At 35.1% G+C, this 23,357-nt stretch overlaps 1 protein-coding gene and 1 long non-coding RNA gene across 7 annotated transcripts; both read right to left on the bottom strand.

The window, feature by feature from the left end:
• Positions 1 to 6,231: 6,231 nt before the first annotated feature.
• Positions 6,232 to 7,678, bottom strand: LOC110265486 (uncharacterized). Its single transcript, XR_002351631.2, has 3 exons — positions 7,341 to 7,678; positions 6,932 to 7,001; positions 6,232 to 6,830 (listed from the first exon to the last, which is right to left on the bottom strand). It is a non-coding gene; the product is annotated as an uncharacterized LOC110265486 (long non-coding RNA).
• Positions 7,679 to 9,063: 1,385 nt separating this feature from the next.
• On the bottom strand, positions 9,064 to 23,136 carry LOC107613034 (serine/threonine-protein kinase CTR1). Of its 6 annotated transcripts, XR_015905461.1 has the most exons (18): positions 22,734 to 23,136; positions 20,023 to 20,324; positions 19,753 to 19,894; positions 19,408 to 19,511; positions 17,822 to 18,027; positions 15,619 to 15,714; positions 14,397 to 14,516; positions 13,783 to 13,823; positions 13,263 to 13,331; positions 12,989 to 13,089; positions 12,792 to 12,876; positions 12,575 to 12,673; positions 11,324 to 11,467; positions 11,039 to 11,154; positions 10,013 to 10,081; positions 9,760 to 9,891; positions 9,435 to 9,529; positions 9,064 to 9,281 (listed from the first exon to the last, which is right to left on the bottom strand). XR_015905461.1 is itself a non-coding variant. In XM_088506406.1 (17 exons), exons 2-17 carry the CDS (start codon positions 21,496 to 21,498, stop codon positions 9,206 to 9,208), a joined length of 1,824 nt encoding a protein of 607 aa, XP_088362532.1. In that variant the 5' UTR covers positions 21,499 to 21,521; positions 22,734 to 23,030; the 3' UTR covers positions 9,064 to 9,205. The 6 variants fall into 6 exon arrangements, 4 of the variants coding, with proteins under 4 accessions (XP_088362532.1, XP_088362530.1, XP_088362531.1 ...); XR_015905460.1 differs by having other exon boundaries at positions 11,039 to 11,467; XM_088506406.1 differs by lacking the exons at positions 11,039 to 11,154; positions 11,324 to 11,467 and adding an exon at positions 21,412 to 21,521 and having other exon boundaries at positions 22,734 to 23,030.
• Positions 23,137 to 23,357: the final 221 nt, after the last annotated feature.

The raw sequence follows: 23,357 nt of genomic DNA on the forward strand, positions 1-23,357 counted from the left end.
TTCACAGGCCCCTTTGGAGTGTTTGCCTACAGAAGAATGCCATTTGGACTTTGTAATGCTCCAGTAACTTTTCAGAGGTGTATGCTTTCAATTTTTTCTGATATAGTTGAAAAGTTCATTGAGGTATTTATGGATGAATTTTCTATTTTTGGTAATTCTTTTGAATCCTGCCTTAAGCATTTATCTCTTGTCTTGAAATGGTGTCAAGAATCAAACCTTGTTTTGAATTGGGAAAAATCTCATTTTATGGTTACAGAAGGTATTGTTCTTGGACACCGGATTTCAAGTAAGGGAATTGAGGTTGATAGAGCAAAGGTGGAGGAAATTGAAAAATTACCACCACCAGCCAATGTTAAGGCAGTCAGGAGTTTCTTGGGTCATGCAGGATTTTATAGAAGATTTATAACGGATTTTTCAAAAATTGCTAAACCATTAAGCAACATGTTGGTTATTGATGTTCCTTTTGTGTTTGATGCTGAATGTCTGCATGCTTTTGAAACTCTGAAAGCAAACCTTACCTCTGCTCCCATTATAGCTCCCCCTGACTGGGATTTACCATTTGAATTGATGTGTGATGCCAGTGACTTTGCTATAGGAGCTATTTTAGGACAGAGACATGGTAAGCTTATACATGTCGTTTACTATGCCAGTCGTGTGTTAAATGATGCCCAAAAGAATTACACAACTACAGAAAATGAATTATTAGCTATTTGTATGTTGTTGATAAGTTTAGGTCTTATTTAATTAGTTCTAAGGTTATTGTTTATACTGATCATGCTGCTTTGAAGTACCTTCTAACCAAACAGGATTCTAAACCAAGATTAATCAGATGGGTGTTGCTCCTTCAGGAGTTTGATATTGAGATAAAAGACAAAAAAGGGTCAGAAAATCAAGTAGCTGACCATATCTCCAGAATTGAGCCTGAAGCAGGAGTACAACCACCCACAGCTGTGATTGAGACATTTCCGAATGAGCAATTGTTCCTCATTCAGCAGGCTCCATGGTTTGCAGACATTGCAAATTACAAGGCCATGAATTTTATTCCAAGGGAGTATAGTAGGCAACAAGTAAAAAAGCTATTGACTAATGCCAAGTACTACATTTGGGAGGAACCATACCTTTTCAAAAGGTGTTCAGATGTTATAATCCGGAGATGTGTCCCGGATGAGGAAAAGCAGCAGATTCTTTGGCACTGTCATGGTTCCGATTATGGAGGTCACTTTGGTGGTGAAAGGATAGCAACAAAGGTCCTTCAGAGCGGGTTCTACTGGCCGACTCTCTTCAGGGACTCAAAAGCATTTGTGAAGCACTGTGACAGATGTGAGAAAGCCACGAATCTCTCTGCCAACCATGAAATGCCACAGCAGGGAATTCTTGAGGTTGAGTTGTTTGATGTGTGGGGTATTGATTTCATGGGACCTTTCCCACCCTCACATTCAAACAACTATATTCTAGTGGCGGTTGATTATGTGTCCAAGTGGGTAGAAGCTGTGGCTCTACCCACCAATGATGCCAAGGGGGTAATGAGTTTTCTTCAGAGATATATTTTTAGCAGGCTTGGTGTTCCAAGGACACTCATTAGTGATGGAGGAAGTCACTTCTGTAACAGACAGCTGGACTCCCTTCTGCAGAGATATGGAGTCCGTCATAAAGTGGCAACCCCTTATCACCCTCAGACAAGTGAACAGGTTGAAGTTTCCAACAGGGAACTCAAGAGGATTCTAGAGAAGACTGTCAGTGTTTCAAGAAAGGACTAGTCTAGGAAGCCTGATGATGCTCTCTGGGCATACCGGACAGCGTACAAGACTCCCATTGGCATGTTCCCTTATCAGTTGGTCTATGGCAAAGCCTGTCACTTGCCAGTTGAGCTGGAGCATAAAGCTTACTGGGCAATCAGGTATCTGAATCTTGATTCAGAAGCTGCAGGAATTAAGCGAATGCTTCAGTTGAATGAGCTTTATGAATTCAGATATTCAGCCTATGAGAATGCAGGGTTCTATAAGGAGAGAACCAAGTTATTGCATGACAAGAAGATTGCCATCAGAGTCTTTGAGCTAGGACAGAGAGTGCTTCTGTATAATTCAAGGCTCAACTCTTTCCTGGAAAGCTGAAATCCCAGTGGTCAGGACCGTTTGTGGTTACTACAGCTTCACCATATGGTCATATGGAAATACAGGAAGAGAATATAGATAGGAAATTTACAGCGAATGGCCAGAGATTGAAGCACTATCTTGGAGGCGAGATCGATCGCCAGAGGTCCGCTCATCTGCTGAATTAGCAGAACTGACCGTCAATCTAGTGACGTTAAAGAAGCGCTTGTCGGGAGGCAACCCGATAATCTCGTATCCTTATTTATTTTTCGTAGTAGTAGTTTTCTTACTTATTTGATTTTTATTGAGTTTTTACTGTTTTTCTGATCATGCAACTATTTTAGAACAGGAACCGGACACTTCGAAAAAAAAAAAAGGTGTTCGACGCACAAGCGTCGCTGACGCGTACGCGTCATGCATGAGTACGCAACACCAAAGGAGTGAATAGAGAGTTGAGCAGGAGTGGCGCTGTAACTATGTTTTGTGCACAAACAAGCCCATGCGTACGCGTACCTCACGCGTGCACGTCGTTTGTGCTTTTAGCCACCCACGCGTGCGCGTCCCTGACGCGTACGCGTAACCCTGAAAAATCGGCGTCAATTAGTGTTTGGGCAGAGAGTTGTGATGGTTGGGGCTGGAATTATGCTAGAGACACAAACTTGGTCACGCGTACGCGTCCCTGACGCGTGCGCGTCCTTTCCACAAATGGCCATCCACGCGTGCGCGTGCATGACGCGCACGCGTCATTTGAGAATTTTGGTTACCAGGCCACGCGAACAGATAGCTGTGCGTGCGCGCGGCCGCCTTCGCGCAATTCGCACAAACCAAGGACACGCATACGCGTGCCAGATGCTTACGCGTCACTTGCGCCGCACACCTCCAATAGTGCACCGTCCAGTTTTAATTTTCATTCTCTCTCCCTCCCAAATCCTAATTCTCTCTTGTTCTTTTATCCTTTTATTCTTCTTTCATCATAATATTTGTTTTTTTGTTTTCAGTTCTTCTTCGCTTGAGGACAAGCAAACCTTTAAGTTTGGTATTGTCGCTTCGCTTATGGCTTTTCTGTTTATTTTAATAGCACCAAAGAGAGATGACTGTTTTTCATGGAGGAATGAGATAGCCACTAGCATAACTGAGGTGGTTGAATTTCTTTCATTCTATATTCCTTCCCGCTCTTACTGTGTTATGTTCCGGTTTTTCATGCTATTTTGGCTCGTTTATTGCATGATCCTTTATTAGATAAATTCTTAGGTTTTAGTTTAGTTCTGTTATTTTCAAAAATTTCTGTTAGTTGCTTTAATTCTGAAAGGTGTCTCATGTATTGCCCACTGATCTTGAAATCAAAAAGAAAGAAGAAAAGATGTAGTGCATGAGAAATTGAGTTTAATTTCTAGAATAGTCTCATTTATTCAAATGTGGTGGTATTTTCTGTGACTCTGAATGCATGATATGAACAGTGCATATTTAAATTTGAATCAAAGAATGTTGACGTACAAGGAACATGAATTTAGAGAACTATTATGAAGTCTCTGCAATAAGTAAAAGTTTAATCTTTGAAGCAAAAGAAACAGTATTGGAAAAAAAAGGGATATAAAAGCAAGGTCCAAGGCTCTGAGCATCAATGACTAGGGAGGTCAAACATGATTAAAAGCTCAAAGAGTTGTTTCCCTAGTCACATGCTTGTGGTGTTCTTGTGTCAAGTAATCCTTGAGACAAAACATTTAGAGTCGAGATCAATTGCAATTAGCAGAGTATGCCAAAGGTTTTGAGCACCACTGTTTGGAAGTAACTGAAAGGAAAATCAGAACTTAAAGAGAGTTCCCCAGTTAAGTGCTTGTGGTGTTTCTGTGTCAAGTGAAGCTTGAGACAAAACATTTAAAGTCACGGCTAGGCTCAAGGTGCAAAGCACCAAAGAAAAGAGAATCAAAGAAAAAAAATTGATGTGTTCAAGGGTTAAATTGAGTTACAAAAGATCAGAGAATTCATAATATTATCCGGATTATAATTCTGAATGACAGTGACATCCTTCTGATTTAAAGGAGAGTGAGATGCCAAAACTATTCAAGATTGCAGTTCTAAACCCCATTATAAGAAGAGACATGAGCTTAATCGAACTCTCATTCTCATGCAAATTCACATTCTAAGACTATATTAATTTGGTTGCTTGAGGACAAGCAACAATTCAAGTTTGGTGTTTTGATGCGTGAGCATCTTTCCTATCTTTTCCTAGTGAATTTGCATTTAAATTGTTGAGTTTAATTAAGAATTAATTATCTTTTAGCCACTATGGATGCTACTTTGAGTCTTGTGCAATTCTATTTATTTTAGGTAGTATTTGGTTGGATTTGATGGAGCTTCCGCAAAAAATGAGAAGAAGGATATATAGGGCAGGAATGGCTTAGAAAGATGGAGAGGAAGCTTGCACAAACGGAATCAGCACAAGAATTAAAGGAGATAACCAGAGAGGAGCGAAGTGTGCGCGTACCTGACGCGTGCGCGTGATTTGGAGATTTACACAGCGATGCGTGTGCGTACCTGACGCGTACGCGTGACACGCGAAGAAGACCATCGACGCGTACGCGTGATATGCGCCACGTGCAGAAAATGCAGAAAACGCTGATTGCTATAATTAATTATGATTTAAACTTTAATTTTTATAAATAAGAAAAGATATTATATTAGTTTTAGAAAATAGATTTTAAATTAATTAAGATTAGATATAAAAGAGAAAAGAAACTTCTCTTCTGTGGATTGGAACAGGATTCCACTAATCATTCCACCGGAGCCCAATTTACAGTTTACCAGAATCCTAGTTTTCACTCTTTTCCATGAACAACTAAACCTCCATTATTAAGGTTATGAGCTCTGTCTATTTGTATGGATTGATTCTATTATTTTTGTATTTTAATTCATGTACTGATTTATAATTTTAGAATTGTTTTCATTCTTTATCTTATGAATTTGGGTGGAACGGAAGTATGACCCTCTTTCTAATTGAGTTCTTGTATAACTTGGAAAAGCTCTTTACTTGAACAACAGCTTGAAAACAATTTCTCCTAAATTCTAATTATCTGAACTTAACGGGATACGTGACATATAATCCTCTTATATTTGGATAATTAGGATTTTTGTGGCATCATAACTAGAATTAAACTTCACCCCCTAATTGGAATAAATTGACCAAGGAATTGGCGGTTGATGAAAGTTAGAGGAGACTAGAAAGGTCTAAGGAATTAGGGTCTAGTCACATACGGTTGCTATGAATTAAATCTTGCATGATTAAAATAAATTAATAAGAAAAGTCAATCCGGAAAATAGATATCTCTGAAAACTTAACTGCCTTCTCCATATTTTATTTCCAACTTATTTATTTGCCTGTCTTCTGATATTCTAAATTACTGTTTAATGCTTTTAAACTCTCAAACACTATTTTCTGCTTGTCTAACTAAGTAAATTAATCAACCATTGTTGCTTAGTCCTTCAATCCTCGTGGGATCGACCCTCACTCACCTGAGGTATTACTTGGTATGACCCGATGCACTTGCCGGTTAGTTTGTGGTTATAAATTCCGCACCAAACATATCTAACAACATTCCTAATTTTACTAATTGAAGAATGAATATCCTTCAAACCATCATTCACCACCAAGTTCAAGATATGAGCACAACACCTATCATGCAAATGTTCACCTTTTAAAGGATGTGAATTCCAATCCTCGATTCTATCTTTTAAGTAACAAATGGCAACATCATTTGAACTAGTATTATCAACTGTGATGCTAAAGACTCTACTTATTCCCCAATTTAAAAGATATTTTTCTATCTTTCTACCAATTATTTCACCTTTATGATTCTTGATGAGACAAAAGTTAAATATTCTCTTTTGCTACTTCCAATCTTGATCAATAAAATGTGTAGTCAGGCAAAGATAGTTTAGATTTTGTACAGAAGTCCAACAATCAATGGTCAAACACACACATTGATTTGAATTTATAAAGACACTCTTCAACTTATGTTTTTCATTTATGAACAAGTTCCAAAAATCCCTAGAAACTGATATCCTGCCTGGAATATGGAGTTTTGGCTACAAAACACTCATGAAATCACAAAACCCCTCTCCTTCAACAAATCTAAAGGGCAACTCATCTACGATTATCATTCTAGCAAGAGCTTGTCTTCATAAATCAAGATCAAATGATACAGCAGTCAAACAATTACCCATCCCATTTTCTTCTTCTTTTTTAAGTTGCTGCATAACAAGTGTTTTTTGTATGGGATCAAGTGAATCTTTTGGAAATTTTCTACACTGACTCAACAAGTGACTTTTAAGATTGCTAGTACCATTTTTATGGAAATCAGCCACATAAGATACTCCACACCACTTACATATAGCCCCAGGTTTAGGACCACTTTCATCTTTTTTAAAATGCTCCCAAGTCCAAGATCTAGGTCTAACAGATTTTTTAGAGTTACCTGTACCTGGTTCCTCAGACTAGCTAGGATTAGTTGACTCATCAGCAACATTTTCTTTGCCTCTCCTCCTCTTAGATCTAGTTCCTTCATTGTTCTGATCACTGCATGGCGGTAACGGCGGCGGCGATGGTGGCTGCGTCTGCGTCTATGTTTGTGGCTGCGACTGCGGCTATGGCAGCAGCATCGACTTCGACTGTCCCGAAGATCTGACTGATTCAAAAGTGGACGGAGTGGCACTAGTAAATCTTGGCTCACTGCTTTGAACATCCTGTGATAACCAAAATCAGTTTATGTTATCTTAATATTTTTTTCAAATAATCAACATATTAAATTGTTACCAACATACACATTCCAAAATAAGAATATTACCTCAGGATATGAAGCTGGCATTGTTGACCTTCAAATTAAAAGCTAAAATCAAACTGAACAAATATAAAATCTGCAAAAGTACAATATAAAATTTAATATAACAGATTCTCAAAGATAACAAGAACAGATTGTCAAAAATAATAAATTTAACATAATAGATTGTCAAAGTAACAAGAACAAATTGACTTCAAATTCAATACATTAACAGAAATAGAAGAAAAAAACTATTTTTTTTATTTTTAATAAAAAAGTCATTAAGAAAACAGGGTTGGGGGTGGTTCGTGGATATTATTATTATAACTATGGTTTGAAAATCAAATGTTGATTATTTGAAGATTGAACTTAAAATAGACTAGAAAATCGTGTGCACTTTGATATGATCATCATATAAAAAAATGTAAAAACTCACCAAGAAGAGGAGGCAGTAGCGACGTCGAAGAGGAGACGGCGGACGGCGTCGATGACTCGGCGTGTGACGGTGAGCGTGAGTGAGGTCTGAGGAGTGTGTGAGTCTGTGACTATGTGAGATACGGTGAGAGACTGTGAGTGAGAGTGAAGAGTTGTGAGTACTGAGTAGGGTTTCTTTCTTTAGGTTATGCCGTTAGAGTTTGTGTTTGTTTGCGGGGAAGGAGAAATGGGAAATGAATGTGTGCAGGGTGACTCGTGATTGGGTGCGGGCTTGGGGGAAAAGTAAAGGAAAAGGACTAAGGGACTAAAAGAGTATGGGCTGGGCTGCTGTATGCCGTATCTTCTTCTTCTTCTTCTTCTATGCGGTTCGATTCAGTTGTGCAAACCAATCCAAAATCCAAAAAACATCCAAAATTGATCGGTTTGAAACGATTTTCGATTTGGATCGATGCGATTTTGTGGTTTTTTTACCGGTTTGGATCTAAACACCCCTACTTGGGTGTATCATACAGGATAATGGAGAGAATGAATATTATGTAAATCATATGATCCAACCAGGTTAGTCAAAATGGCGGAGTGCGTCTAGTTTTATATGTGACAAAAAAGTACCTTTAAAACGTAAAGGTAAATTCTATTGCACTGCTATTAGACCGGCTATGGTTTATGGTACAAAGTGTTGGGCGGCCAAAGGGGAGCACGAACATAAGTTAAGTGCAGTAGATATGAAGATATTGAGATGGATGAGTGGTCATACACGATTGGATAGAATAAAGAACAAAGTTATAAGAGAGAGTTGGAGTAGCCCCTATTGTGGAAAAGATGATAGAATCACGTCTCAGGTGGTTCGAACATGTGAGAAGAAGACCGATAAAGCACCCAGTCAGGAGGATGGATGAGATGGAACATGAACAAGAGGTGAAAGGCAGAAGAAGACTTAGGAAAACTATTCATGACGTGGTCAAACAACATCCACATGTAAATAGTTTTTCTGTAGACATGATACATAATAGAGTTTAATAACATCATTTAATCTATGTAGCCAACCCTACCTAGTAAGACAAGACTTCATTGTTGTTTTCTTTTGATGAGGAGGGCCATGAGGCGGGTGCCGGCATTAGGGTAAGAGATGAGGGAGGAGGAAGAGGTAGTGAAAGGTAGTTGGGGGGAAGGATGGGGAAGGAAATGGAGCGGTGGTGGTAGTGGTGTTAGTAATGGTCAAAAAAGAAGGAAGGATGAGACAGGTAGAGGGGATGGTGATAGTGGAAGGGATTGTGGTGGCAAAGAAGGGTGGAGGGAAAAAGGAGGAAAGGACAACTAAATTACTAGGTTAGAATTAGGAAAAAATACGAAAGAAAAATATTATTTACAAAATTATAAACAAATTTAATAATTGATAATTTTTGTCAAACAAAACTTATCTTATATAGATATAACTTCAGTTTAATTTCTTATGATCAGTTTTATCAATATCTGAATCTTTTATGATATGAAATGATTATTTACTCTACTATAAAATTTATTATATATGTTTTAAGAGTTGTATAAATTATTTTATAAGTAACTACAAAACTCAAAATTCCGTTGTTATTATTCTAGTTATCCAAAAAAATTGTATAAAAAATTTATAGTATTAATTTTTCGCACATTGTGCGGGTGTAAATCTAGTTCAATTTATAGTTATCCGATAATAATAATAATAATAATAATAATAATAATAATAATGATGATGATAATCAACGATGATGTTGATGCATTTAAATTAATCCAATTAAGGCTACAGTCAATTTGATCCCTTTAAATTTTCTTGCTTCAGTATTGCTGTCTGTTTTCTGTACACAATTTGAGGATTATTTTGCATGGACTTGTTCACCCATTTGCATCGGCAGTTATTTGCCGCAAACGTTTCATAACATGGGAGAAAGAAGGGCGTCTTGTGGGATCACTACAGCATGAAACAAAGTTTTGGGATATCAATTGAAAAAGTAGAGGTACAAAATGCACAAGATGTTGCAAAACGTGCATGAATCTGTTGCAGTAAGATAATTTGTTTATTCAAAAAAAAAAAAAAAAAGAATTATGATTTGTTTAATCTTACGTATCCCAACAGAGCTCAATCAACGCAGTCACTTGAGGATTTACATGGCTTGGAATCTCTAGTCTTTGGTCCATAAAACCAACAGCTGCAACAACCTGCACTAACAGTATTCTATTCGTGAAATAAAGCATAAATATATGATTTGAATTTTGATGTATACATTGAAGGGGCAGCCCAGTGCAAAGTATCCCGCGTTGTGCAAGGTCTGGAAAATGGTTGCACCCAGAAGAGGAGGAGGAGGAGGAGAAAGGAAGGAGGGTGGGGGGGGGGGGGGGGTTGTATGCGTCCTAAAAAAAAAAGACCATGTCAGAGTAAATAATCTAACCTGTGAAGGATTTAACTGTCTCCATGGCTGTTCCAGGGTAACTAGTTCCCACAATATTACAGCAAAGCTGAATACATCGCATTTTTCATTTGATGGTTTACCTAGGATGACTTCTGGCGCCATCCATTCAGGCTAATCATTTTCAGAAGGCAGGAAGAAGGATTAGAATGTGAAGCCAACAAAGAATTTTTTATATGACTTGTTAATGCAATCAAAGAACACTCTTTATTTTCAGTCAATGAATAGAACTTACTGTCCCAGCGGCAGTTTTAGATGAAAGGAATGTATTTGCCTTTGTTCGTGAAAGGCCAAAGTCAGCTACCTGGAGTAAATATGACAAAAGTGAATGTCAATAGATACATTTTATTCGTAAGTTTGAGCATTTGGACTTCGTAACAGTTACAATGGGTGAATAACATTAATTATTAGGTTCCTGCACCATCCAAGTGTAAGTTTATTTTTAAGTGCCAACAGGGGAACAGCTAGATGCCCTTTCATTCATTTAATATTATGACAAGGATTGGGATGTATCCTCAAATTCTTGCTTGAATTAGTGTGTGTGTCCTAGCATAGCTGTAAAGTAATAAAAATGTAGTGTCAATGGGGCAACACGAAGATGACCATTTCATCCGTGTGACTGTTTGGTAACAAATGGTTTAAATTCATGTAGTAAGCACTCAGAATTCCTTGCAAACTGTTAGAAGCTTTATGGATCTTGAGAGGAATGAAAAAATCTACAATACCAAAAGTTTCAACTGAAAACGATGTTAGGATCCAGCTACAAGGTACGGGACTTGAATCCCACAAGGAATGTACTAAATTCCAATGTGGTGTTTTAGTGGGTTTGGGCTCTCCTAGCACAATAGTTAGCTAGCTTTATGGTAGGGTTCTCGAAAGTTTATAGTAACTGGCATCACAAAAGTTTAAGAGAGATGGCAACTATAGGTGGCTGATCAGTATAGTGGAGTAAAATTGGATTGGGAGAATTCATCAACCACTTGAGTTCTCTGAGAGGGTTGGTGCAACCCTATTGTAGCTATGTGACCCCCCTTCTTGGAGTTCAAATCATTTGAGTTTCAGCCTGCTGGTTTGCATCTGGAGTGAGGAACTGGAACCATTGAATCTAAGAAAGGTCTTAGATCATAAACAGTTACAAACACGGTAAAGACTATTAAGGAATTGAAACTCTCTATCAACATCACTACTCATGAAGGAGAAGAGGCTGTGTGGAAAGTAGAGAGTATTTAAAATTCTCCGTAGTGTGAGAGAAAACATCTACCGTGATTAAAATGAGGTAGTGAGCAAACAAGGAACCAACTCCGTGTCTAGCAATGTAGAAGTAAACAGGTGTTACTCAGGAAAAAAAAAGTGGGAGAGGCCAGCCATGTCCAAATCCTGCAAATGAAGCTAGTCCAGTCAGCTTAGAAGGATCCTGATGGATAGTTTTATGTTGGTTGGAAATGACACAGGAGCTAATGTAACATTAGTTTCTGATTCATTGTTATTTGAAGCTTATGTTGTATTATCCTGCAAAAAGTATTATCCTCTTTTGTTGTGAGTCTACCATACGCCCCAGCACATCAAGAGATGGGAAATGAATGCTCAAATGTTGGTTTGTGTGATCCCTCAAGTCTCAGAATAGATCCTTTCTCGCCACAATTAATGCTGGCTCACAGCTTTAAAAGTATCCAATCAGCAAGAGCACTCTCTGCAGCCAACAGAAATCACAGACATTAATGACCAACTACATACACACACCTGGGAGCACCATTTCCAGAAAGCTTCTTTGTACGCTCAAGTTTTTGGGACATGAGTATAAAGATATTGCTGCCGTGGATCACGACACAGCTGCTTTTGAGCAAATGTGAAACATGGTTCACCTCCTACATTTTTATGGCAACACCATGCAGTATGGCCATTTGGCAACCAGGAATGTTACTTGTGACCAATTATTTTTATGCAGTTTACTTTAAATCATGACAAATTTGTGATATGTGATGTAAAACCCGTTTTTCTTTATGTTTCTTTGTTGAAAATTCTAAATTTCATTTTATCATAGGAAACACATGGATACCTATGGGTACCTATCTCTGAAAATAAAAAATGTTTACCAATGTGGCAATGACAGGGCAGAAGCCTGTTAAAACTCCATCAATGAAACCAATAAATGGTTTACTAGCAAAGTTCCACATTGGCTAGAGGCATGACCTAAGAGCTAATTTAACGATTGGTGTTAGAACACGGATATAGGATGGTGTTACATACCATGCCAATCAGAAATTAGGGATGTAATTGTAATCGAGTATATGGATTAGGGTGGGTTTTGTAACTAACTTGCCTAGCTGGCAAGTGAGCGACAAGTGAGCTCTGTGTTATGAGAGATAGATGGAAACTATAAAGGGTTCTAGGGAACTAGTGAGAGGGTATGGAGAAAGATGGGATGAGACTAAGGCTAGGAGTTAATCAGGTCTCAAGAATTCCTAATACCTTTGTTGCACTTTCCTTTCAGGAAATAATAATACAGATACATTGGGAAATTGGGCGATATCTCATTGGTACCACTCCAAGAGCATATCCAATACTTTATTTCAGTCTACCTAATGATGTTTTTTACACACTCCAAATCTTTGGTCTTGGGCATTAGAGAGGTATGTTAATTCTGGCATTGGTGTGGCCTGGCTGCATAATCACTTGGGAAATCCTCTCCTTAGAAGCTGCTCCTAAGGTCGGCACTAGATCTTACTTTAATTGTTCAAACTTTAAAGTATCAGAAAAATCAAAGCAAACTGCAGAAAAACTTGTCTACAACAGTTACCTTGACAGTGTATGTATTGTCAACCAAAAGATTTGGGGACTTCAAATCTCCATGAACAATGGGAGGTCTCATTTGATGGAGATAATTCATTCCACTTGCCTAGACAAAACATATAAGTATCACACAAAGTCTAATCTGCAAATGACAATGCATTACTTTCTCGTAGATGCAAAAAATGACAAAAGACAACTAGCAGCTTTGATCAGTGAAGGTGTACCACGTCATAAGCCATGCTTAAACGACGCATCTCACTGAGTGATATTCCAACACCAGGCATGCGCAGAAGTTCATACAAGCTGCCTCTGCAAAAAAAAAGGAGAGTATTTGTTTCATCTATTTCAGCCTAAAATATATCCAACCAAGGGCATAAATGAGGAACAATACAAGCATAACTGGTACAAGAAATTAATGTACCTTGATAAATATTCTGTTACTATAGATAACCTTGGGGGTTGAAATACTGCACCCATCAGAAGTACAATGTTTGGGTGCCGCATGCGCTTCATTAGGGAGACCTATAAAATAAAACAGGATACTGAAGTGTTTACACACACACACACACACACACACACACAGAGAGAGAGAGAGAGAGAGAGAGAGAGAGAGAGAGAGAGAGAGAGAGAGAGAGAGAGAGAGAGAGAGAGAGATACCCACATATAAACAGATAAAACTGGATATTATGACATACCTCCTTCAGAAACTCTTCTATTCGCTCAGAATCAAAATCTTGCACCTTAAGAATCTTCACAGCAACATCCTAAAAGGTTATACTGTTAGCATATAATATTGACACCATTAAACACTTTCAACGAGGAAAGAACAACATTAAAACATGAAATCTAGAATGATCCTGAAATTAATGAGTATCATATTTGCACATACAATTAGTCAGGCACTCCTGCAATTTCTGCAGTATTTTCACTTCAAAACTTAACCTTAGCGGTTAGCAGTAAATAAGAATAGATTATGCTATATTTTTGACAAGCTGAGCATGATTAACATCTATGCTCTAGGTTGAAGGGGAGTAACACCCTATCCAAACACAAAATGGATTCTGCTTTCCAAAGAATCACTATAAAAAAATCACCTTTTTTACAAGCTTAATTTTTTTTATAATCAAACAAACCGGAATCATCTCCAACCTAAACAGTAAAACATTAAATATGGAACGATTAGAGAGCAAACACTGAAAGAAAATAAATCCTTACAGAACCACGCCAATCTGCACGAATGACAGTTCCAAATGATCCTGGAAAACAGTTATAATGCCTTATTCTATTGTTTGACAATACATTTTCTAAGATATGCAGAATGCTTCAGCAGAATCAGTAATATACTTGTATAATATTTAGTTTACTTTAAACAATTTAAACAATATTTTATTGGTGAAATCCTTTAAAAAAACCTACCATTAGATTAAAGGTTCATATCTTAGTACAATTTTATATACTACAAAATTAACAACAACAACAATAATATTTTACTGCACAAAAAATAAGAGTTCTCTGATTACATTGGTATTGATGTACAGGTTTTTCAAAATTTAACACAAATGAATTATAAATGATCACTATAAATGGTTGAACCAATTAAAATTATATCTTTTAGAAAATTAGTGCAATAAGTTGCACCAAATCTGATACCAATGTAATTCCATCCTATCACTGCATACTAGGAGATTAATTTCAATCTTAAATCAATTGATATTGTATACAGTTGAAGACCAGATCGATATTGAACATTTTTGAAGGACTAATTGAAGCTATAATACCGTTAAGGACCAATCATATATATATAATGAATGATGCTTCATATACAGTACCTGCCCCAATGTTCTCCTTCAGAACAAGTTCACTCCATGGAATGTCTAGGTCCTCCACACCAAGATCAACTACAGACGGGTTTGTTTCAGTAACGGAAACATAGTCATCTGCACTAAGACCTGCAGAAGAAGGCATATCATATGGTAAGGTCTAATTCCATTGCATGATAATTTCTAATAGAACACAACTTAACTTTGTCCAATTTGAAGGGATTTTCTACATTAAATTTAATGGCATTGTAGTGTCTTGTTATTGTCATGTTACATTCATTCCTTTAACTTTAAATATCTTTTCATACTATCACCTATGGTTTTTATAAGTTCCCCTCTCTTTTAATATTGTAGTACTCTACTAGATCTGCACTTCCTGTATGAGTGTCCAAAAGCATTTTTCCCATACATGCCAAAATAAGGTGGGACTAGTAAAAGCATGTCAAAATTGTTTATAAAAAAACAAATTGAAAAAATGAATCATACGTCATTCCACTTATGATCTACTCTATGACAAGAGATAGCTCGATCTTTCAGCAGGTTAGGTAAATTAAACACCAAATAACCACAATGTGGGTGGATTCTATGGTGATTATCATTATGGTGGATATGGTAGCTATGAAATTTTCGTAACACTTAAAAAAGTGCAATTAAAATTAAAGTTAGATTTTTTTTTTATTATTTATCAACAGTATTTAATTTTATCACACTTTTTACTTTTTTTATTTTTAAATTAAAAATGTATTATTAAATAGTAAAAACATGTAACCTTAATTTTAGCTACACTTTTTAAGTGTTGCTTGTTACCTAGCTCAATGACCTGATAGGTTACTAATTATAGTAGTGGATCAGTTAGTTAACTTACGACTAGCTATAGTTAGTGTGATTAGTTGGTTCACTTGTCAGCTGGTACGTTAGTTACTTTTCTGTTCAGTTTCTGTTTTCTGTTAGCATCAATTTGTTGTATATAAGGCAGAAGCTCAGGTAATGTAAACTCAGATTTTCGATTTGATGAAATCCAAGCTCTATTGCTGATCTTCTTCTCTGGTTTCTCTCTCAATGAGTCCACTCTTGCTCCACTCACACCTTCTACATTGTCAAAATTTCATAGCCACCATAATGATAGCCATTATAGCATTTACCTTACATGTGATCTACTCTAAAAGGAAGTGATAGACCATTCTTTCTCTTTCTTCTTTTCTTCAAGTTAGTAAAGATGGTTCATGCTTACCCGATGCAACTAGGTGGTCATTCCCATGGGCATAGTGTGCACTAGAAGTTCTAGTTTCTTTTACATCCATTCTGTCACTAAGATTAACTTTACCACCTGCATGATGCAAATCTGAAATTTTAGTAATGTATTGTCAAAATTATTTTGACAAGACGTAGACCCGGGCAGGAAAAATAAGAATTTCAATAGAAATAAATGTAACTTCTTTTACAAAAATTGGTTTCTGAAATTAAAAAATGGTGTATTGAAAAATTAAATATTTTAATATTTTCAATATTTATTATGTTAAAAAGTTTGAACTCTGAATCCTAAACCCTGTAAAAATCTTTAAAAAAGTAACTATGATTAAAACTAAAATATCATTTATTTGTATTATATTTAGCTACATTACATTACATTTATTTAAGTGGTACATATACTTTCCATTTTCTTTGTATTTAAAATATATATATTATTCCTAGTTAGAATTTACTGTTTAGTTTGTTATGAACATAGTTATTAAGTGAAAAAAGTAAAGATAAATTAAAAAGTAGAGAAATGATTGAAATAGTGAGGATAATTTTAAATATTTTTTAACTTAATTTAAAAAGTCATGATGAGTCTCTTGATATTTTTTATTTTAACATAAAAAAAAAGAAAGATTAAGGAGAGAATATTAGAAAAAGACGGGAAAATAAATTACATTGTCCAGTTGTCAAAGTATTGGTAAACAATACTTACAACTTTTTAATTGGACAAGTTATTCTAAAGTCATCCCACACAAATATAACGAACTGATCATGGAGTTTATTTTAGGCCATTAAACATACTTTTGGATATGAGAAATACATTAACATTTATTATATTTATGAAAATTAAATTTGTTATCCAAATGAATAATAATAACAATAATCATAGGGAAAAAAAAAAAGAATGCTATGGGGCCAACACTTTTAGTGAAAACAAGGCGAGAGTTGGCTAGTGTTGGTTCAAAAGTAAGACAAAAATAAGGAAAAAGTATTGGTCACATAGAATTTCTCAATAAAGTTAAACCCAAAAGGTGGGACTCTTGATATGGAGTCTTATCCATAACAATAAAATATTTTTCTATTTGGAATGCCTGGATACATTTGAAGAAACCTCTTGTTTTGAATTGCTTTATTAAATAAAATACAATACTTAGAATTATTTGTATATATAACTAATGAATTGTAATAATGAAATTTTAAAGGAGCAATGAACATAGTTAGAAAATTTAATGTGAGAAATCATAGATTTTATACAAGATTAGTTTTCTTGATATCATTCTCTATGTTGTTATAAAATTAGTCTCATGCTTACATAGTAAGCTTTTTTTAAGGAGAAAAAAAACACTTAGATGTCATTAATTCATCATAGAATGACTTTCATTTCTCCTTTTATATATTTATAAATCATGCTATATGTATATTAAAAATCAGCCACCAAATCAACCACACGTATAGAAGACATATTGAAATACAAATAGACATCTAAAATTAGTTAAACAACACACGTATTTATATAAAAATACATGATGGCTGATTTTTGACGTGCATATAACATTTTTGTTATAGGTAGATTCTTTAAGCTTAATGTTGGATTGAATGAATAGATACACAAAACAAGGTGGGGCTGAGGTGGTGAAAGTTAGCTTCAAGTAGTTTGGCCACAATGTAAAGAAGTCCTATAAAATTAACCCTAGTAAGGAGAGTAGATAAAATGAAGGTTTAGATGTAATTATGTACAGTAGAATATCTATGCATAAATGAGTTAAGATATTATAGGATCTATTATGATACAGTAGTTAAATGTAATTATGTACAGATTCCTTTTTCAAGTTCTATAAACTAGTTTCCACTTCGTAACTAAAACTCATGGAATTTTTTATTTTGTCTTTCTCTCCTCTCACAATTAACAAAGCACAAAACGAATATGAAAAGAAGAACCTAATTAAGCCTTCCAAATCCTTTTAGACCCTCTATAATACTTTTTAATATTTCATACAATAACAAAATGCATGTGAGATGTGAAAATTCAAATAGATAATACTAAAAACACACGCAACAGAAACGAAGAAAAAATAAGGAAAAAAAGAAACAGAAGTTTTTAGTAAAAAATGGCAAACAAAATACTTCCTCCCTTTTCTATAAAAGTTAGTGCCAGTTGATAATTATACTAAATGCATCTGAAGAGAGAAAATAACCTGATGTTGTATCAAATATATGGTGCAATCCTTGACTGTCCAAGAAAAATGATTGGGCTAATGTCTTAGTATATCCAGCTGCTTCAACTGTCTTGAACTTTGGGTGACATAATGGTGAAGAGACCACCATTGATGATGCAGAGTTCAGCAAAGAGTCAGGCTGGCACACTGAGCCAGGCCTTTCAACTAAATCAATCATATACTCCCTAGAAAGGTGTATACAAATGTATATTGTTATTATTATAATTGAACCTTTTTTCGTGGTTATTTCAGATAACAAAATCATGCCTGGCAGATTCAATGCAGAAGGAAAAACAAGCAGCAGCAGCAGCAGCAGCAACAACAACAACAAAGCCTTATCCCAATAGGTGGGGTCGGCTAGAAGGAAAAACAAGCAATTGATATAAAAGTTTACAAAAGCTATTATAGCAAATAAAGACTATTGATCTGATTAGGATTGTCTAAGTTTATTCCATAGGCAATTAGGACAACTCTTTAGTTGGAGCGTAATGCACGCACCTTCAATGACAAATTTTCTTACAAGCGAGTTTTGTGGGACAGGATTAGACATCTAGCATCTTTTTGGTGTAACGCTCATGATTTATATAGAAAACTTTCCCTCTCAAATAAGTTGGGAGATTTGAAAGCTATGCTTTATAGATAAATCTTTTGTTTTGTTTTGATTTTCTATCCTTTATCCCCAATTTGTATTATCCTTCTCCTCATCATAAGAAATTCTCTTTTTGTCCCAACCAAAAAAAAAAAGTATTTAATGTATTTCCTATTGTTTTCTAGGTTCTCATGTGTATCACTTACCTAAAGATGTTGAAATTGTGAAACAGGTGGCTGAATTGTTTAGGCTCACCCAATAAGTTCACCACTTGAATATAGACACCAACCAACACTATACGTAATGCAATAAGAAACACAATTTACATTTACAAGGACAATAACAAAGATTTGAACTATTTTTTATAGCTCTTATTGTTCCAATTCCATGCCTTCTACTATTCGAAGTGCCATATTAATCAACTGGTAGCAAAATTTGCTTTTGCATACTTGGCTTTGCCCTGCTACCTTATATCAATTTTCTTTTTTCTAGTTTTGCAGGTTTAGGGAGAATAAGGGATGCCACATTTTTTGTAGCAATGTGCCATATATGCCACTACTTGAAGTATTTGGTTGCAGCCTAATTCTCACACCTTCGGTGATAGATTTTCATGCAAGCAAGTTCAGTGGATAAAGATAAGCATTTTGTCTCTATTTGATGTAAAGCTCATAATCTTTTAAGAGTACTTTCCTCCCAGATTTGGTTATATTTAGACATCAATTGCACCTTAAATTGATGGAAATTTTAATACTATGAAGGAGCAAGTTAATGTGAAAATCTTCCAAGGATTAATTTGAAGGCCAAGTTGACACCTTTTTTTCTTCCCCAAAAAGTTGAATCAAGAAGCATTTTGATCATCAGATAATATTGTTATTAAAACCCAAAATAAGCTAATCCAAATATGAACTACAGCAAGAAATAATGAGAATTAAAAGTCATTCGAAGTTTTCACGCAAATTTTAATTAATGACCAAACCTGTCAGAATCAAATTGCACTATGCATGAAGCGCCAACATCCCTGCTACAATACTTGCAGCCCTTAGCAATTCGGCAGGGTAAGTCAATTAAGTCAGCTAACACCTGAAATTTAAATTGTTAATTGTGGATATTAGGTCCCCAAATGCATCATGTCACCAGAATTCATATTAACACTAACTATGAAAATTCTTTATTAAAAACTCCAAATTGCTTAAACATAACAATGATTGGAATGAAATAAGAATTATAAGAAAAATGTTTATAATCTTATTGATATTGAGGACAAAAGAATGCACATACCCAGAAAATCAATCAAAATAAAAATTTAAATAAAGTGCAATACTTTAAACAGCAATGCTCGGTGAACACAAAGACCAACAGCTAAGCTTCCAATCGGAAGAATGACAGAATTCAGGCAGCTTTTTAGTTTTTGGGCGCACTCCTTCCACTGTGAGCCTAAATTTTCCTTAGTTGAACGTCCTCCACTTTCAGGGAGAAAAAGAATATATATGTAAAAAAAAATAAAAGGCTTGTCAGGACAATGGCAATACAATTGTGAGTAACGGAAATATTTTCCTTGTACTTTTCCAAATGAAAGAAAGATGAACCTCACCCCATCCTACTATAAACAAGATTTGCAACCTGAACAGCTGCAAATTTTCGAGAATTCCAGCTACTTGAAAGACTGACTACTCTACTTTGCAGTTCTCTCAGACCAGGATCTCTAAATTTATCAATAGCAACCACTACAATTGACGAGTCATCGCAAGGTTCTATTGACATCAGTGATTCAAATGAAGGAATTATACCAACATTCTGCAGATCAGAACTTATCGACCATGTGTAAGCATCCACCCCATGGATTAGGTAGAAGCCATCGAGAATTTTGTCCGAGTATTGCAAACAACCATTTACCTGCCCATTGTGAGAACAGAAAATAACTGATTAATTCCAGATATTAATGACAGATCTAGGTCAAGACAATTGAGCAATTCCTTAGATTAAGATTTAAAGCAGAAAAGAAAAAGAAAGTTAATATAAACTGTTAAGTCACTACTCAAATTACTAATCAACATTGAACTTTGTCACACCTAATTAATGAAAAGAATCAGCAGAATCAATTTACAGTATATTTCTGGTAAGAATACCGTATTAGAGCAGGAGGTGTATGACTGAACAGATAATTAGTTTTTGACAGTGCCCTTTTATTTTTAAAAACAGTTTCCTCGCTTACGCTAAAAGCAGGTCATTATTGCATTTTTGGACCAAATTATTTGTGCAATCATGTAGTTCGTTAATATACTTCCTATTATAGGCTGTGACAGATATTAGTGTGGTTAATTAGTTAGAGTAACATAACAGAAGCGGTTATGATTCATCTTCTCTCTTCAACATATATAAAGAGAGCATGACTTAGATATGTATGTGGCATTTTCTTCACTTACACAATAGCTCCTATTCTAATCACTCTTCTGCAACTGTGGCTTTCTTCTTTTTCTCATACTCAAGTTCTTAATAGAACTCTGCATCTCTAGGAAAACTTACACAAATGAAATAAAATCACTCTAGTATGGAGTCTATAAATTATGTGTTTTAATCATATAGGCCATAGATGAAGAAGAAATTAGCAGGGAAAATTTGTCATATATTTCAAATTAATTTAATTTCTGGCATTATTTAGATTCACTTCATTTATTATTTGATCTAAAAGAGCCTGTCAAATACCACACTCCTACTTTTCAAAACAATCCTTCTGTTGTATTTAGTTTGTGTTTGAATTTGCTTGGGGTATTCAATTTTTTTCAAAGAGGGCTTTTCAATTTTTTTTTTCAAATAATAATAATAATAATAATAATAATAATATAATGAGAATTGTTTTTTATAACAACCAGTTCAGTAGATTGAATGTCGTATGTGCAAACTCAGAAATAATTCCAAAATAGTCATAGTGGGCCTTCAGAAATAATTCTAAAATGATTATAATGGAAAATCTAACATGTACCTTCAGGCTAGGAAAGTTGTTTACTCGTAACCGGTAACCCGAATAGCATATTTTTGAGTTTGCATGAACTTTTGCATAGACCTTCATTCTCCATATTTATTTGTCTTAAGCTGAAATTTTTTTTTTTTTTTTGTAGTCAACAAGGATCGAACTCTAAACCTTTTAAGTCATAGAAGCTCTAATACTATATCATAAAACTATTTCTCTTAAAAATTTAAATAGAAAGAAGCACATGAATAATTATATCTCTAACATATATCATTTAAAATATATACATCTATATTTAAAAAGAGAAATGTTAAGATAAAATCTTTGGTGGCTAATTTTCTTATTTCCAAAAACTAACCATGAACATGATGAGAGAAGTTACAAAATGCTAAAGAAAAAAAAACATAAAATAAAATTTTAAAGAAATGTGACTTAATCAGCACGAAACCCTACGGATGATAGTAATAATAAAAGATATCTTCATATATTTGAAATTTATATATTATACTTTTAGTTATTTGGTTAACTATATACTCTGATGATATCGGACGTATGATCCTCCACCAAGCCACCCATTCAGCTGTCCTCCTATTTCCCCAAATTTAAAGTTATTCATTCACAAGAAGCATAACAACTATAATTAGGTAAATTCTATCCAACCCTCTAAGGTAGGTTATCCTGATTATTAGATGAAATTAGTTTGACTTATCATGATTAACTTCATTACTCAAACTCAACCCAACTCCACCATCAAAATCTCACTAAGCTTGAAGAGAATGTACCGAAGCACAGATGCACAGCCTACGGATATCATGACATAACACAGTTCGTGCCGGACGAACAATCAGAGCACCCTGAATCGTGCTGTGGGAAATTTGTCTGCTCTTCGGTTAACAAGGAAGTTTAATTCATTTCCTAATTCGCTTTCATTTCATTTCATTTATTCTATTATATGATGATGCATCACACTTCGCAGGCTGGTCTCGCCAAACTCATTGGACTTGCTAGAGAGACTAACGTTCAGGCAATTATATATAAATCTTGCTGGATTCGCATTTCATTTTCATTTCAATTTCAGTCTCATTTCATTTATGTTCTTTTGGTGCTTTGAACCCAAAAGGGTGAAGAGCAAAAGAAATTGGATGTGCTTTTCAATAAAGTCTTTATCAAGATATGATAAACCAACTAATTTCATTCAATAATCATAAGATATGTCACAGTAACTTATTCTTTATTTTTTTTATTTATTCTTTTATTTTAGAGAGATGGATAGAATTCACTAATAATAATAATAAATAATAAAAATTCCAAGGGAAAAAAAGAGACATTAATACCCAAAAACGATGCGACATTGCCAGGGCCGAATCGGAAGAGGTGGGTTGCAAGTCAAGGAAATTGGGATTGTCGGAAGAAGCAGACTGCGAAGAGAGGCGAAGTGCCAGCTGGAGCTGAAGCTGATAGCTCTCCTCAATCTGCTTGGCCCAGCTCTTGATGGAGTTCGACGAAACCTGCTGCTGTTCTTCGTCAGGCGCATCCATGGAGTGATGGTGATGGGGTATGGCTATCTGACTCTCAGGGGGCAGGAGCGCCACCATGCATCTCTTTTTCCAAAACTGTGCCCTTAATCTTCCAAATCCAAACAGTGTCACAAACTACTACGTTTATTTTCCACTTTTCCTGGATACTGGGTAACCGGTTTTCACTGCCATTAAAAGTGGTCTTTTTAAAAGCTTATTTGGGAGGTTAGGAATTAAAATTTATTTAAGAGTTAATTTTTTTTATTTTACTTTAAAATAATTAAAAATAAATCATTTAAATTTTTTTAAGAATTTTAGTTTTTTTTTATTTTTTAATTAGATAAAAAAATTTGATTTTCAAATCTATTCCCATATTTTTTAAATTTAAATTTTATTTTATTAATATATTATAATTATTTTAAATTATGAAATTAAGTTTTA

The sequence above is a fragment of the Arachis ipaensis genome, chromosome B2 (genome assembly GCF_059453495.1).
Source record: "Arachis ipaensis isolate K30076 ecotype BB chromosome B2, ASM5945349v1, whole genome shotgun sequence".
In the NCBI taxonomy this organism is placed as follows: Eukaryota; Viridiplantae; Streptophyta; class Magnoliopsida; order Fabales; family Fabaceae; genus Arachis; species Arachis ipaensis.

What these genes read in the sequence shown, in the direction of transcription:
- LOC107613034 (XM_088506404.1), bottom strand. Translation starts at nt 22,994, where the DNA reads ATGGTGGCGCTCCTGCCCCCTGAGAGTCAGATAGCCATACCCCATCAC. An exon ending in ACCGAGCATTGCTGTTTAAA is followed by an intron (nt 19,512 to 19,752) that starts GTATTGCACTTT and finishes TTTAAATTTCAG; the next exon opens with GTGTTAGCTGACTTAATTGA. An exon ending in GTAACAGAATATTTATCAAG is followed by an intron (nt 12,877 to 12,988) that starts GTACATTAATTT and finishes TTTTTTTTGCAG; the next exon opens with AGGCAGCTTGTATGAACTTC.